Source organism: Ipomoea triloba, chromosome 12 (assembly GCF_003576645.1).
Source record: "Ipomoea triloba cultivar NCNSP0323 chromosome 12, ASM357664v1".
Lineage (NCBI taxonomy): Eukaryota > Viridiplantae > Streptophyta > Magnoliopsida > Solanales > Convolvulaceae > Ipomoea > Ipomoea triloba.
Window position 1 is genome coordinate 139,299 of NC_044927.1, and position 16,181 is coordinate 155,479.

General features: G+C 35.4%; 3 protein-coding genes across 5 annotated transcripts in view; all 3 read right to left on the minus strand.

Annotated features, from left to right (window-relative positions):
- LOC115999178 (DNA ligase 4) overlaps positions 1 to 6,657 on the minus strand; it is an 18,787-nt gene extending 12,130 nt beyond the window's left edge. The window contains exons 1-11 of the mRNA XM_031238975.1: positions 6,079 to 6,657; positions 5,200 to 5,291; positions 3,617 to 3,702; positions 3,378 to 3,514; positions 2,441 to 2,515; positions 2,091 to 2,182; positions 1,834 to 1,905; positions 1,146 to 1,225; positions 1,023 to 1,060; positions 931 to 937; positions 607 to 762 (exon numbers count right to left, since the gene is read on the minus strand). Coding sequence (XP_031094835.1) covers positions 607 to 762; positions 931 to 937; positions 1,023 to 1,060; positions 1,146 to 1,225; positions 1,834 to 1,905; positions 2,091 to 2,182; positions 2,441 to 2,515; positions 3,378 to 3,514; positions 3,617 to 3,702; positions 5,200 to 5,291; positions 6,079 to 6,429 — 1,186 coding nt within the window. The 5' untranslated portion in view covers positions 6,430 to 6,657. The remainder of the gene's footprint in view (positions 1 to 606; positions 763 to 930; positions 938 to 1,022; positions 1,061 to 1,145; positions 1,226 to 1,833; positions 1,906 to 2,090; positions 2,183 to 2,440; positions 2,516 to 3,377; positions 3,515 to 3,616; positions 3,703 to 5,199; positions 5,292 to 6,078) is intronic.
- A 271-nt stretch (positions 6,658 to 6,928) lies between these two features.
- On the minus strand, positions 6,929 to 10,646 carry LOC115999179 (iron-sulfur protein NUBPL). 3 transcript variants are annotated; one of them, XR_004093993.1, is made up of 9 exons: positions 10,447 to 10,473; positions 10,220 to 10,352; positions 9,628 to 9,750; positions 9,145 to 9,242; positions 8,868 to 8,994; positions 8,236 to 8,321; positions 7,977 to 8,102; positions 7,370 to 7,606; positions 6,929 to 7,240 (listed from the first exon to the last, which is right to left on the minus strand). XR_004093993.1 is itself a non-coding variant. In XM_031238976.1 (9 exons), the coding sequence occupies exons 1-8, from the start codon at positions 10,471 to 10,473 to the stop codon at positions 7,436 to 7,438; spliced, it is 891 nt and encodes a 296-aa protein (XP_031094836.1). In that variant the 3' UTR covers positions 6,929 to 7,240; positions 7,418 to 7,435. The 3 variants fall into 3 exon arrangements, 2 of the variants coding, with proteins under 2 accessions (XP_031094836.1, XP_031094837.1); XM_031238976.1 differs by having other exon boundaries at positions 7,418 to 7,606; XM_031238977.1 differs by lacking the exon at positions 9,628 to 9,750 and having other exon boundaries at positions 6,929 to 7,606; positions 10,447 to 10,646.
- Positions 10,647 to 11,416: 770 nt separating this feature from the next.
- On the minus strand, positions 11,417 to 14,625 carry LOC115999864 (transmembrane protein 230-like). Its single transcript, XM_031239803.1, has 2 exons — positions 14,237 to 14,625; positions 11,417 to 12,000 (listed from the first exon to the last, which is right to left on the minus strand). The coding sequence occupies exons 1-2, from the start codon at positions 14,424 to 14,426 to the stop codon at positions 11,879 to 11,881; spliced, it is 312 nt and encodes a 103-aa protein (XP_031095663.1). The 5' UTR covers positions 14,427 to 14,625; the 3' UTR covers positions 11,417 to 11,878.
- Between the last annotated feature and the right edge of the window lie 1,556 nt (positions 14,626 to 16,181).

Below are 16,181 nucleotides of genomic sequence, written 5' to 3' on the forward strand. Positions count from 1 at the left end.
AAAAAAAAAAAAAAAAAAAAAAAAAAAAAAAAAAAAAAAAAAAAAAAAACCTTAAGAACAACGCACCTTAAGAAGGAAAATCACGCACCTAAAACTTTATACCGACGCACTTAAGTTTCAACAACTAACGCACCTTAAACTCAAACCCACGCACCTTACACACAAAAACCACGCACCTTAAGGAGGAAAATCACGTACCTTAAGAAGAAAAATCATGCACTTTAAGTTTGACCCATATGGAAAATGACCAAATTGAAACCGCATTTTTTTTTTATAAATATTGTTAATCCTGAACGTTGATTTTGGCAAGATCAATGATTCTCCTCTCACCACACAACCGCACCTGAGCACCCCAACCGTATTCTATGCACACACACACACTTGTGTGCGCAAGCATATAAAAAGTAACATTATGTGCATATTCATATTTTTACTTTTTTATATTAACATACATCCATGTAAATAATCATTGTCATCTTTCTTTTAGAAACACCATCCATCCTTCAAGTACAAAATACGATACTCCATAAGTTCATCCTTGAGTTTTAATGAAATGAATATTAAGACTATAACTTCAGACTATTGGCTTCAAAGTCAAGTGCTTACCAGGAGCACGATGAGCATTAAGGCCACCATTAGGAACCAAAATCTCCAAGCTACCTTTAATAGGCTTCACAACCTTACGTAGAAGCTCATGTCGTTCTTTCAAACTCTGGTGAATAACACTGGTATCTCCAACATAAAGAACATCAAAGGCAACATCTACTCACATCTTGTAGTAAGGAAAACACCCACCAAAAAGACCAGCTATGCAGTTAGCGTACAAAAATACAAGCACACTGTCTAACCAAGAAATTTTCATCAACCTACCAGCAGAAAAAGCTGATTGATTTGACCAACCTTGCCAACACATAACATATAAAAGGATACAGCATAACTGCACAATCAGAACAAAAAAACCAGATGCATTGGAAAACTTTCTACAGACTGATACAGCATGCATTAACAGTTACAAGACAAACCTGCCTGTCACTATCAAGTCCTTCCCTTGCAGCCTTTGCTGTTGCATAGGTAGAAATTTAATAAAGAAAGCAAGAATACAGAAGAATGTTATCAGAACAAATGAAATGCAAAAGATAATGTACCTATTTCTTGATTTGAACCGAACTCTGCAAAACGATTTGCAGATGTGTCCCAGACTAACATTTCACCATCAAGTATACATCTGATAAAAAGAATATGAACAAAGGTAATAACATCAAACTTTTTGGGGATAGTATGTCCTAGTATCTGTGTCAATGTCTAACACAGTATGTGTGTCCTTATCCATGTCGCAAAGGAAGGAATAAAAGCAACCTAATTGTCATTTCAATGATAATTAATTGATGTAAAATAACAAACCAAAGATGATAACTCTGTCCCAATTTATGTCTTGTGTTAACTATTTTCCTGGCCAATTTGACTAAATATCGACTTAAGTTTACCTAAGCCTAAAATCATGCTATGATAGAGACTGAATATATGCATACCAAATATATATGTATAACATCTAACAATCACTAATAAATTCACCATTGGAAATAAAATTATATATTAGAAAACAGCATGATAAATACTACTTGACTGAGGAAACAAAGCCTAAAAATTTTAAAGAAATACGGAGTATATCATAAACAGTTAGTAAGAGTTAAGTTGGGTTGTCCCTCAAGAAGTGAAATGGGATATATTAAACGAGACAGAGGGAATACCAATTAGATCATAACATGATTCAGAAAAGCTAGAAAGAAGGCAGAGAGCACAGAGGTTTTGACATCAGAATATCCAATTACTTACTTCTCCACAAGAATATTCTGTGCAATGATATCTGACATTGCATGTGCATACTCTTGATGATCAAAAAAGTTTCTGCATAATAGTACCAGAAATAAACAATGTGTTCATTAACTAAGATCAAAAAACTTTACATGGATGCAGTTTCTACCAAAATTTGCAGAAGCATCATCAAAGATAAATTGGTACTTCTACAGAACAAGAGAGATGGATTAAAAAATAAAAACTATAGTAATATATGTAATGGGATGGAAGTTCACCTAGAGAAGAAGTGCATCTCTGCTTTGTTTTTATGAATCTGGATGCGATCCCCATCAAATTTGCACTCAACAACTACTTCCTTTCCATGAAGCTATTCATTTGTAGGGCAAAGGTGTTTAGCAAATGATACTTAGATAACCACAGAAAAACACTAAACAAAGAGAACTAGAAAAATTATATGGGGAAGGCTAGGAGAAAAAAAAAAGAAGAAAAAAGCTAATTAAAAGGACCTTCTTCCATGCAGCAGATGATACTTACTTAGATAACCACAGAAAACAAAACTAAACAAAGAGAACTAGAAAAATTATACGGGGAAGGCTAGGAAAAAAAAAAAGCTAATTAAAAGGACCTTCTTCCATGCAGCAGCTGCATTGCTGACCCTAAGAGCTAGTTGAGGGCGCACCACTTTTCCAACTTCAATATCCTGCAAAGGTGGAATATACTGTTAGCCTATGGCCATTATCTACAAATGGTTGTAAAATACACATTAAAGGAAAGAACAAAAAAGTGGTGAAAACAAAGATTGACTAGTTTATATAAATCACCATCCTTATAAGTTATAAGTCCACCAAATGCTATTTGGGATAGAAAATAGAGTATAATACTATAATGTATTGTATTTTTCATAATCCAACTGAGGCGTGTAGATCTAATCTAGTTATACATACAATTATACAAGTAAATGTCCCTTGAACTACTGTAGCAACCCACTTGGTACTGCCTCACATGTTCAACATTCCCCCTTAAGTTGAAGCATATATATTGATCATGCCCAAGTTGTTACAAATGTAATCAATTCTACTCCAACTTATACGAAAAGCAATACCTAGTTGAGTGATGGTGAGGTAGTTGAGCTTATCTACCAATCATTGGTCACGTAATTATACAACTGAGCAATCATATAGTTGAAATGATAACATTAGCTTAAATATAAACAAATAGTTCTGCAATACCATGATCAAAATTATTCTATTTCGTAGTCCATCTGAATGGAGTTTAGAAGGGTAAAATGCACATTAAATTCACTTGTATGCCCACATCAATTGATGAGTTTATCCTACATTTTAAACTATATCCAATATACCTTTACTTCAACAAAAGAAATAATATATCAGAATTTACAATAAAGAAACTATAATTTGCACAGATTGTTTATATTTAAAAACACAGATTGGCAATTTGGCATGCCATGGCACATAATATAAGATGACATGGTGGTTGAACCAATGGTATAGCATATATTAGTAAAGATTGCATAATAATTGAATCCTAAATCCTAAACCAACCTGGCGCTTATGTCGTTGATTTCTATCTCTTAACTTTTCACAGACAAGTTTTAAGTCGCAAGTAACATTGAACAAGTCTTCTGCATCTGGATGGAATTCATGAAAGATGCTTTTTTCACTAATTCCCAACTTAAGATCTAGAGAAAAAATTGGGAGAAGTTAATAGATGAACAATAATATACGATACAAGTTCTAAGCACAACTATTAAGTCGTTGAATTGTTATCAGAATCAGCAAACCTTTGAGAATTATCATAACAATCCACTTCATTTCCTGAGCATTTGTTCTCCTAATGAGGTCAGAAAGAACAGTAGTCTTCTCAGATCTGTTGCAAAGGTGTAGCTATATTAACCTGTGAAGTATGAATTGGCCAGATGGTATACTAAATAACTCCCCGAAGTCTTTTACGCCTTCATACATAATGTAGCAGCCAACATGAAAAGGCATAAAAAACAAAAGGAAATATGTGAAGCATCCATATCTGAATGCCTCAAACAGAGTTTTAGAGGATACAACAAATATAAATTTGTGCCATCACCCTGCCAGATTATTATGTTTGGAGATAAAGTATATACGGATAGTCCAGAAACTCAGACAGATCTTTTGTTAAGTCATATCACTGCAGCACTACTTGTGTCAATATAATACAAAAGAACACAAACTTTAAGGAATAAACTTCTACTTTTTCTATGAGTTTAAGATCAGAAACAAGGTGGAGTACAACAAATAGAGGGGCATTTTCCTAACATTTTTGTTTTTGGTAAAAAATAATAATAATAACAATTTTTTTGTGAGAAAATAGCACTTTTAGTTCCTCAATTGGGATCATGGTTTAGATTTAATCCTTAAGTTCTTAGTAAAATGGCAAATTTGGTCCCTAGGGTTTTTAATGAAACCCTAGTGCAAGGCCTAGTCTTCCACTTCGCCAAGAACTTAGGGATTAAATATACACTATGAATAATGGAGAAACTAAATTTACACCATGGTTACAACTAAGAAACTAAAAGTGTCATTTTCCTTATTTTTAGTGTCATGCTTTGTTCACAAGTGGTGGTTGGATTGCTGAAGATGGGATAGGATGAAAGGTAGGGTGGAGAACCGGAGGTTGAGGTTCAATGGATCTAAAGTAAGTTGACGGTGCAGGGTGGTAAGTGTGGCTGTTAGCTGTTGTCAAGGAGATATTGAAGTGGATCAGCAATAGGTTGTGTGGTTAAATGAGAAGGATCAAGGATGGGGTGGGCAGCCAAGGTACACCAGGTCAGGTGGGGTAGTTAATCAATGTTATGTACGATCAAAATTGAGGCGGATGTGGTCAGGATCAATGTAGGGGTCAGTTACATCAGGAAGGTGTGTGTGGAATAAGTCATAAGAGGTTGGGTAAGAGGGAATTGGTGGTTGGAGTATAGCATTAGGTAAATGATGAGTAAAATGAGAATAACTCCTAATTTGAAAACAATAAAAATAATAACCTTTTTCCCAAAAAAAAAAAAAAAAAAAAAAACACACACACACACACAAGTTTTGAAAATGTTTTCAGAAAATATAAGAATATTACAAAAAAGACTGTATTTTGTTTTATGTTTAATTTTAGTTGAAAACAAAAGTAGAAAAATGTTGCAGATGACCCTATGGCAAAAGCAAACATTTTTTTCAGAAATTACCCAAGCACATCAATGAAATAGTTATGCAAGGATCTTATGATGTGTGCAAGAACACACAATTTTCAAGTAGTGTGTGTATACAAGCCATTTATTATCATTCAAAGAGTCTATAAGTTTACACCATACATAGGATAAAAGGCCATGCAATTACACTGACTTACCTGTTCACACTTGAAGCTAAGGCATCAAGCAAGTCATTTAATTCTTTTATTGTTAGCCCACCAGAAGACACTCCCTGCCTGCGCTGTAGGACCTATTCATGAATTGAGAACAAGTATTATTAAAAACAAACAGATCTTTTGAAAAAGAGGATTCAGTTTGTGCGTGAACTCATGATCATCCTTTCCATCCATTCACTCGCTCCAAAAGAATGACAGAAAAAATCTTGCAAAAACTTTGAAGCAAACAAACATGGGGAAGAAACAGGAATTAAAATTTTCATTGTTCCCTGGAGAAAGTGCTATACAAATTCCTTCACTGGAAAGAGAATCTTACAAAATTCCAGAAGAGATTATGGAGCAGAAATTTCTAAAGACTAAATACAAGAGCAAAGCAATTTAAAAAAAGTAGAAGACTTGTGAAACTTAGTAAAAATGCAGTGCAGTATTTTATTTGAAACAAGTGGGACTTCCAGATTTTTGGACTGAACAGAATAAGAAAAGGCAAAAGAAGAATCAGAAAAGACAAGTGAAAAATGGAGAGAAGAGTTAGAATAGGTAGGACTTAAACAAAAAGCGAACAACATGAACATCAATAGGGCCACTTGTAATATTGTGTAAAAGAGTGTGTGTGTGTGTGTGTATATGGTCTGTCTCACATGGCAAATAAATTATAAAAGTTGAGTACCATGGCTGAACTTGGATAAGGGGTATAATCAATGATTTAACCTTAAAATCATCATCAGCTCATATAAACGCCAAAAATCAATCCCCTTTAGAGTTTAGAGTTTAGAGTGGGAGGTTTACCTTTGAAGAATTTATGATCCTTAAACATAAAGGATAGGGATAGGGCGGGTAATTGGAAAAAGAAAGGAATGGTACCTCAGCGGCTACAAGGGAGAAATTTCCGGCATTGAGGCCAGCTCTAGGGCCAGCCTTGCGCCAGTTAAGGAGGCGGTGGGCGTCGTCGGAGTCGCGGGATATGCCGAGGGCGTCGATGATGCAGGTGGCAAGCACGTGCTCTTTGAGACCATAGGAGCCGCGATCGCGGTCGAGGCCAGGGAGGATGAGCCGCATTGCAGCGAAGTAGTCATGAGGCTTCCGGCAGAAAGTGTCCAGAAACTTTCGGAACTTGGACTGTTTTAGCGGCTTGGATTTGCTCTTGTGTATCCACTGGAACATGCTCACCACCACGCTGAACTTGATGTCTTCGCCACCATTGCTCGCCGCCATTTTCCAACCACTCCTTCTCCTTCTCCTGGGAGTTTTGGCCACCGGTATCGGGGTGGAGCGACAAATGCCTTCTTCTTATATGGCAGGGGAAACTTCCGCAACAAACTTGGCGCAAAACATATAGCTTGGCAAGCAGCAATTAAGGGGATTATTTTATTATGAAGTAAAACTCTCGAATCACCTTTCTATTTTTAATTTTTTTATTATAGTTTTTTTTTTTTATGAATCAAATTATTACTTTATAATTTTAAGGAGTTCTTTGTATTGTACGAGTAATAATGGAAGTTTTTTAATTTGAAATTATATTTGAATCAAGCTAGCTTAGCTTTGGTCTGACCATGTTTACAAACACCGAATCTTCATTTGATGCATAATGGCTGGCGGTAAGAGCAAGAAACATTCTTTTCGGCTTTAATTTCTATTTCACTTTCAGGTAATGTATTTCCTTTCCAGCAGCTATGAATGAGTGCTGGGCACCTTGTTAGACAAGTAAATAATATCCCCTCCTTTTCAACTACTTGTAACTCTCCAAATAGTAATGAAATTTTGAGTCTTAACATCTACGGAGTATTATTCTCAAAAAAAAAAACATCTACGGAGTATGCTTTTTCTCTCTGTAAAGCACCAAACCAAAACCAAGTTTATCAAGGTTAAACCTCCTGCACTCTAGATGTCAAATAAAACAAAATCCCTTGCACTAAAAATTAAAACAAAATCCTGCGCTCTGGAAACCAAAAATATACTCCCACTTCTGCTGACATTGGTCCATTTATTCAGGTGAGGAGTGAGGACTACTGAGGAGGGCCTTGACCTGTATTAGACCCAAAAAAAAAAAAAGGATTCTTTATACATCTGAGGCGGTCATTTTGAGACAAGGGAAGAGAGCTGGGAGTTCGTTTCAATCAGATGGGGCAGAGAAGGGGTGCTTGAAGCATCATACCCTCTTCCAATTAGAGATTTGACATAATATTTTTAGTCACGTCTGCACCTGGTGTCGTCTATCACATCACAAAGTTATCTCTGGTCGGAAATGTTGCTCCTGGTCCAATTCTTCAAGTCCTTTGACAACTTTCTCAGCAATCTCACCATACACTTGGGATACTACAGAATGAGGTTCTGATACTACAATTGGGAGACCTTCATCAGAACCACTTCTGATCCCTACTTCTAGTGGTACCTGGTACAGTAAGTTGAGATTACTAAAACAGTATAGGTAGTATCCTAAGTGGACTATAAACACTAAAGAAATCCACACATGTTTACACAGCATTAAAATTCATGTTTATGTAGGCATACCCGCACAAGACTTTTGGGGAGGCAAACCAGATAAAGACAGAGAGGAGAGGAAAGCAAATTACAACCCTGCCATATCACCAATTTTCTCCCACCTCAGACCTAATTAAGGTATTTTATTTTATGACTGGTTGATTGAATAGGATGAAAGGAAATCCTAGTCCTCACTGTACCAGAAAGTCAGATGTATGTATATGGTCATATATGGAGAGTCAAGGTATCTAAGTAAGTTCCATCATTGAATTCAAGCATACCTCACCAAGAAACTTCATGCCCATTTCGTCAGCTGTTTTACGAGCCCCTCCTTTGCCAAAGATATATGAGGGTTCATTGCAATTTGGGCATTTAAAGTAGCTCATGTTTTCCAAGATTCCTAGAATCTGTCAGCGTATCATGTAAATGTGAGGTTTGGAATAAGTTAAAAAATTTTCCCACTCAAAAAAGAAGAAGAAGAAAACATATAAATTCTGGCACACGTCCACCTGATATACAAGCTTAACCAAAAGATCATACCGGAACATTAACTTTGGAAAACATTTTAGCACCTCTGCGAGCATCCATTAATGCAACATCCTGAGGAGTTGAAACAATCAATCCTCCTGACAGGAATAGCAAACAGCTTTAGATTATTTCAAAACATATACGGCAGAGTATATTAAAGAAACTCAACATATTGGTGATAGACTCATAGACCTATCATAAAATTTGGCACTTATAGCCTAATTTTAACCAACACAAAATTCAGACTAAAGCTATTTCAAAATAAAGTTGGAAATTGTATAAAATATCTATCAAAAAGAGGAAAACATTACTTGCAGTGAAAATAACCTGGCTAAACTTATCAATAATGCAGCCTAACACATTCCAAAAGGTATATTATTCTTTAACTGAAGGGGTGGCATGATGTAAAGCTTCAATGCAAAAGGCAATGGAGTAGGAATTGTTATAATTATTGAGGCAAACATTATCTTTATAGAACAAAAGGAAAGAAGAACCCTTTATAGAACATTGACAATTGGATAATGTTATTATAACTCTTGTAGATCTTGTGTAAAAAATGAGGCTGTGTCCCATGCTGATCCTCTAACCTGCAACATCTTTTAGGTACATCAGCATTTCTAATATATTCTGTCAGTAGCCAGTACCTGACAACTGAAGCCTCTGGGAAATAGATATCTGAGCATCTCCAGTACCTGGGGGCATATCCACCACAAGAATATCTAGGATTCCCCAATCAACTCCTCTAGTCATCTGCTCAAGAGCTTTCATGACCTGCAAGGGAAATGGTCTGAATGGATTAAGAAATCAAAATTCATGACTATCCCTATTCAGGTCAATCACCATCAGCAAACAGCTAATCTACCTCACACAAACTTTAGAAGTATTAATCATACCTACTTAAAGTAGAGAGCAGAAGCATACCATAGGTCCCCTCCATACGATTGCTGCACCTTCCTCCACAAGAGATCCCATTGAAATACATTTAACGCCATAACTTTCAATTGGAATCATCTTCCTCTCTGCGGGTGAAAACATGAGAATCAAAGAAGCACAATATGCAAACTATGATAACAATTCACCAGAAGGAGAAAGCTCATAACAGATAGCAAGGGAAACACATAAACAATAAACAAAGTAGCTGAATTTTGTACTCCTCCATTAGTTGAAATATTGATTATTATGCCCTTGCTACCAGCAAGAATTCTTACTCTCTCTCTTACTATCTCACCAGTGTTTCAAAGTGCCTTAAATGTAGATTTAATTAAATGCCCCAAAACATATCTGATTAAATAAATAAAAATTTGCTGTTCATCTTGAACTAAGTCTTAGTTCACCTCATATAACTAAGTGGTATAATGAATTTGATAGGAAAAAAAAAAGGTGGGGGAGCTTTTAAAGCCTCACCTTGACTCACTTCAGGCTTCCCATGGAGTCTCATCATCATAGGAATTGAAGGCCCATAGATATCAGCATCCAGCAACCCGACTCTAAGTCGACACTTATTGGCAAGTGAAACAGCCAAATTAACTGCAAATCCAATATGTTCACGGAAGCATTGCTAAGATAGATATAGGCTCTGTTTGGTAAATGGCTGTTAGCTGATTGGGTTGGCTGTTTGGGTTAGAAGGTATGATTTGTTGATAACATTAGTTGACTGTAGAAAGTTGTTTGATAAATTAGTTGTTAGCTGATAGATGTTTGGTATAATTTCTTTTTTTTTAAAGCTAACCGAAAAGGCTGCTTTGAGTAGCCTTTTGAATTTTAGCATTTTGGAGTTACAAAAAGCTAATTAACAAACAACTAATAGTGGTCAAATAAGCCAAAATTGGCTGATAGGCTGATTATTTACCAAACAGGGCCATAACAAACGTACAGAAGCTGAATTAGCAAATACTCAGGTATAAACTTGAGATTATCTTAACTGGGAACAATTGAACTACAAAATACATCATTTCTAACCAAGAAACATAACAAAGTGTATAGGATGCAGAAATACCAGAAGTGGTGGACTTGCCAACACCACCTTTGCCTGAAGCAACCGCTATGATGTCTTTAATTCCTTTAATCTTAAGGTTTTGGGTATTGGGTGACGTACCACGCCCCACTGCGAACCCCCTCACCCCACCAAGCTTCAAAATGGGTGATCATATCAGCAAAATTTCAAATTTTTTTTAGCAATAGAAGCGTCAAAATCCGACAAAATACAGTAATCAGGATACTTACAGTGAAATGCTTGAAAACCCCCTTCATAAATTCAGTCAGATATTAAAGAGCACAATCCCTATGACTTGGAATTCTGGAAACTGTGTACACAAGCCCTGGTTGGGTTGGTCAAACACAGACAAAGATACGGATCCGTGGGTTAACCGACCCGTGAGAATAACCCATTTTTAGATCGGATTCGTGTTGTGAATCATAAAATGGATTGTGGCAGGCAGGCAGGCACGGGGTGAAATGTTTGGGTCTTTTGGACGTGATGGTCGTACTTCGTAGTTCGTACTGTGTCGGTCACATTGGTTATAATTTACTGTATTAATTTATCAGTTGAAAATTTTTCAAAAAAAAAAAAGTTATCAGTTGAAAAATAATTAAACTATACATATATTAATATATTATTATGTTTTGCTCTTGTTTTGGAATTAAATTTTACTCCCTCCGTCGTATTTTCAATTTGGCAAGATTTGAAGTGATTTTTTCATAAATTATAAAAATAGAAGGTTAAGCATTGGAAAATTATAATACTCCGTATACCGTAAAAGTTATTAATGAGTCTAGTATTAAAATCAAGACCATATATATACATAATATAAAAACGAAAAGAGACAATATTTACTTTTAATCCCATTTATCACAGTACATATATATATATACATAATATAAAAACGAAAAGAAACAATAGTTACTTTTAATCCCATTTATCACAGTTCATAGTCATCGTAGATATTATACCCGTCTACATCAAACCAATGAAAAATACACTAAAAGATGAACATCAAGCAAGACAACTGGAATAATAATAAAAAAATAACACGTCGTAAGTTGGAGTGAGCTACAGCCTAAACAAGTTGATGTTATCCCAGCACTCACTTTGACGTCTGCCCAGTTGATGCGAAAATGGTATGAATGTGGCCAGACTTGATACTTGGATTTCAGGCAAACCCAATTTGAATATTGGATGGATCCCTTTCAAGACTTGATCCAATTAATATTTTTGTGTATATGTATATCAATATCAAACAACTCTTTCATCATGCACACAACAGTCATCCATCTATACGAGGAATAGTAATACTACTAACTAACTAGCACAGCACAGGCTGGGGGGAAAACACCCCTCAAGTTTGACACATCCTGGACTCATCTCCTATGGGATGCCGGATGCACATTAAGGTCAATAGGATCATGATTTCAACAGAAAAATGACTGATCAACAGTTTACATTTGCTACTACAAGGGTAATCTATTGTCAGGGGGATTCACTTTATTATTTACATCACATCATCATATTTTGGCACAGACAGCTCCGCTAAACAGAAAGAAACACAAGCCATGAGAGAGATGAAACCAGTGTGGAGGGAACAACATGCAGACAATGAGACTATCTGTACAGTGAACCTGGTACTTGTACTGTTGCTGGATGGCTGATTGATTGATTCTACACGGGAGGTATGTTGGAGAATGAGAAACCTTTGTAACCCTTGTATGCGTAATATGCAATCCGTGTATAGTAAAACCCTGGAAGAAACAGAACTCCTCCCAGTATAGCAAAAAACAGCCCTATAAACACAACTCGAAGTCAAAGAGAAACAAACATTACTTCATATCAATTATGAAATGGTTTTCAAAAAAAAAAAAAATCAATTATGAAATGATGTATGTATGTTAAGGCATATTATCTTTTTACAGTGGGAACCAGAATCCAAACAAAAATTTCTCCATATTTGTAGGTCCATATCCTATACACTACACCCACATATATACATAAAACAGAAATCAGAAATAGTTGCATGTTGCATTAGCATAAAAGTTTATCTAATATAATCCAAATAGAGAAAAGCACAACTACAGATGGTAAAAATGTTTGTATGGAGATAAAATGAATGTTAGTATGCCCTAAAAGAGAACTTTTTCTCTCTTAGCTCAGCCCCGCAAGCAGATGCTGTCACTACAAGGCCATTTAGCAGACGATAAATATTCATCCACTGATATCCATTCCCTTCTTGTGATATATTGAGCTCAGAATGGGTGAAAGTTTTTCAAATCACTATTCAACTTAGCAATGCATTATCTTAGATAGTTTAGTTGGATGGTTTGCATCCTGATTTACAGCCAAAGTAAGTTTATAAGTGAAGCTGGAATGGATCCTGATTTATAGCCTTACTTTTAATTTGATGATTTGGGTTTAGGTACTGTTGACTGTATTTGTCTAGTGCAATGTAAATTCAGTTTATACCCAGATACACTGAAACCCATAAGAAAGGTCCCTAAGTTGTAGTTTCCCACTTCTTACATGTTTAGCTCAACTTATTTGAAGCTTTTCTAATCTAAAAGCTATAATTTCAGCCAAATATTAATCATTAACAAAAGATCCTCAGACTAGATAAGAAGGAAAACCTCTTGTAAGCCAAAAGCTTCAAATTGAGGCTTATCAAATGCACTCTTTTTTAATAGTTTTTCAAATGATCTCTTTTCCCTTTTTAATAATAAATATGGAAAATTTAGAGATAACTAATGACACTTCTAAAATTCTAAATATCTCCCAACATTTAAAGAATCTTTACTTCCAATGTGATGAATGCATGCCCCTTTAATAGTAAGATATGAAAAGTTTTCTTTAATAGTAAGATATTGAAATGGGTCAAATACTATTATTTTTTCTTTAATCCAAACAAATAATAGTGCAATACTGTTTTATTGTTACTTTCCTCTGCAAATGAACAAAGAAGACAGAAGAAGGGAGAGAGGGGACAGCAGACCCATGCTTCTCTATTTTACTGAAACATGTTGACATGTTGTATCCTCTATTTTTAAGCACTACCCTAAGAATGCAAGGGCATGGATCGATAACTATATTTCCCTTTTTTTTTTTATTAATCCATAAGAGTAACAACAATACCATCGAGAAGTATAATTGGCAGTAAGAAGATACTAGCTACTAAGCTACCTAAAAGAATCCAGGGGAGCTGTGTTGCTTCCTGTTTCTTTTAAGAAGAATTGTATTTGGTAGTGAGAAGAAACTACCATGTCCTAACAAGAGAAACAAGGGATTTGTGTAGTTTCTATTTCCTTGCAGTAATAATTTACTACAAATAGACTAATGTTCAAGTCATACCGATTACCAAACATGAAAGTACTATGCAAAACTCAATTCATTGTCCAAATATTGATTTCTGCTCATCATCATGCAAGCATGGTAATTTCCCTGGCAGATTGAATCAAGGCATTTTATTTTATTTTAGGCAAGTATAGTAATTTTCTATTTTATTGAAATGTGGTTATGCTCTAGAAATTTTTAAGCATATTCTAGACACAATATACTATTGAAAAACTGTCTAAGTGGATGTTCTTCTTCTTCTTCTTTTAATAAAGAAGCTCTTCTTCTTCTTTTAATAAAGAAGCATAGCTACATTTCATAATATTAAGCAGAACTATAAACACTAGTGTGATGAAATTTATCCCTTACTTTCACAAAGATAAAAAGCAGTATCATTTTTCCTTTGTAGTATAATCCAATTGTTAAAAAAGAAATACCATTAGAGGTGTAGTTCAAATTTCAGCTCACCAACACCCCCAAAAGAAAAAATCATTATTTACTCTGTATGCAATATCTGTAAGATAAAGTTACTATTCTTTTCTTCTACCGAAAATCATATATTCCCCCAGATTAGTGAGGAGATCAAAACCCTAGGCTAGCAAATAAAAATCTATTTCCAGAAAATAATACACAGGGTGAGAATAAAATGGAAAGCAAGCAAAGTAAAGAGTAAAATGGGGAAATTGAAAAAAAGAGTACCGTGAGCTCGGTCGCCGCCGACCTGGTTGACGGCCATGAAAGAACCGAGGACGATAGCGAGGACACCGAAGACGAGGAGAGAAACGGCTAGGGCGATCTCCTTTATCGGCGGCCGGTTGTTGACGGTATAGGAGGTCTCCATCATGATGTCGTCGTCGGAAATGGAGAAGGCGTGATCTACATATGCCATGGCTTCTTCCTCTAATCACGAACTGATCTAAAATCAAATTAATGTTCTGAAGAAGATGAGCTAGTTGGGCAGTAACGGTGGCGGTGCCGGTGGCGGTAGCGGCAGCGGTGGCAGATGGGTGTGTCGACGCCGATTGCTAAAGCTTGAAGATGAAGAGAAGATATCAGTTGTAAGGCCTTGTCAGCAGAAGCAAAGTTGTCTATGTCTTACCGTATATAGTGTCACGTGAGACCTGAGAAGTCCCTAATTTCGCAATAACGACACGCAAAATTACAAATACTAATAAATCACGTTTCAGACGTAGAATTTCGATTGACAACTATTTTAATTTGAGTTAATTGTTAAATATCAAAAATATATCGCCATAAACACTATATATTTGAAGTCTAAATGTATGATAATTTATTTATATTCAGGATATAATTAGTAAGTTTATTTGTGTTTCACTATTGACAGAAGGAAAATACTGATCAAAATTTTTGACAAATGCTATAATATATTGCGTGTTGACATTTATTTGGTCAAAAATCAAAATCGGCGACCCAAGCCCATTGTTGGATCGAGAAGCATTAACAGCCCACAGAGTTGGTTCATTGCCTAATTCAAACTTTTTGCCCTTTTAATTTAAAAAAAAATGTAATTGTTACTAAGAAATGTTAAGTTTTGAAGAAAAAAAAAAGTCCTTAAAAGCATCTTCAATATGCATAGATTTTGAGTAGTTTTTATAAGTGTAACTATAAAATAGAAGATGAGAAGAAAAAAATAAAATCTGAAAAGCGAAATATTTATTTAAAAAAAAAGAAAAAGACATAGACAGTTTATCACGCCCCGCAGACACGATTGAGAAGCACTACTTCTTTGTTTTAGTTGGGCCCACTTTTGGAGACAAACCAAACCTTCATGTAACAACCTCAAACACTCGGCAATTTATATCGTGAACCATGATCCATAATGCACTGCAAACCTTGATCCAGTACACATAATTTGACTTCATAATATACATAATTCATGTTCATAATACACATACTCATAAACACGATATAATGAACATATATACAAAATTTGACTTCATAAAGTACATAATCTTTGTTCATAATGCACATAATTCATGTCCATAACACACATTGATGAATACCCTGACTAGGGTACCCGATTTGAGAATACCGGTATTGGGAGCTCGTTGGTTGACTGAGTGTGAACGGATATGTAGCCCAGGTTGTTTAAATCCATGTGGCTCAGTCTAAGTAGGCAGTCGGGAGACTGTGCCTGACCATGTGCGCTATGAAAGGTGGTTACCTTGCGCGGAATTAGGAAACTCAAAGTGAGATTCGGGGTTTTTCCTTAATTAGAGTTTTTGTAACTTCCGTGACGGTTGGGCAGCCCTAAATTGCCTTCCTAAATCATATTTGTTAAAAATTTTACTTTTTTCCTTGAGTAGGCTTATTATTCTTGTATAAATACCCCTGGGTTTCATTGTGAGGAGCTCATTCTCTCTCTCGATTGGGAATACAAGTGCAATTATTCTCTCTTTAAAGTTTGAATATTATTCTTTAAATTTTACGGTAGTGTTGACCAGCCGAAACGGTTGTCTTGCAATCGTAAAACCAACACACATACACATAAACACGGTACAATGAACATGAATTAAACACTTAACATAATACACATAATTCATGTTCATAATACATAGAATTTATGTTAATTATATCGTGTGTTATGTGTATGTATATTATGAACATGAATTCTGTACATTAT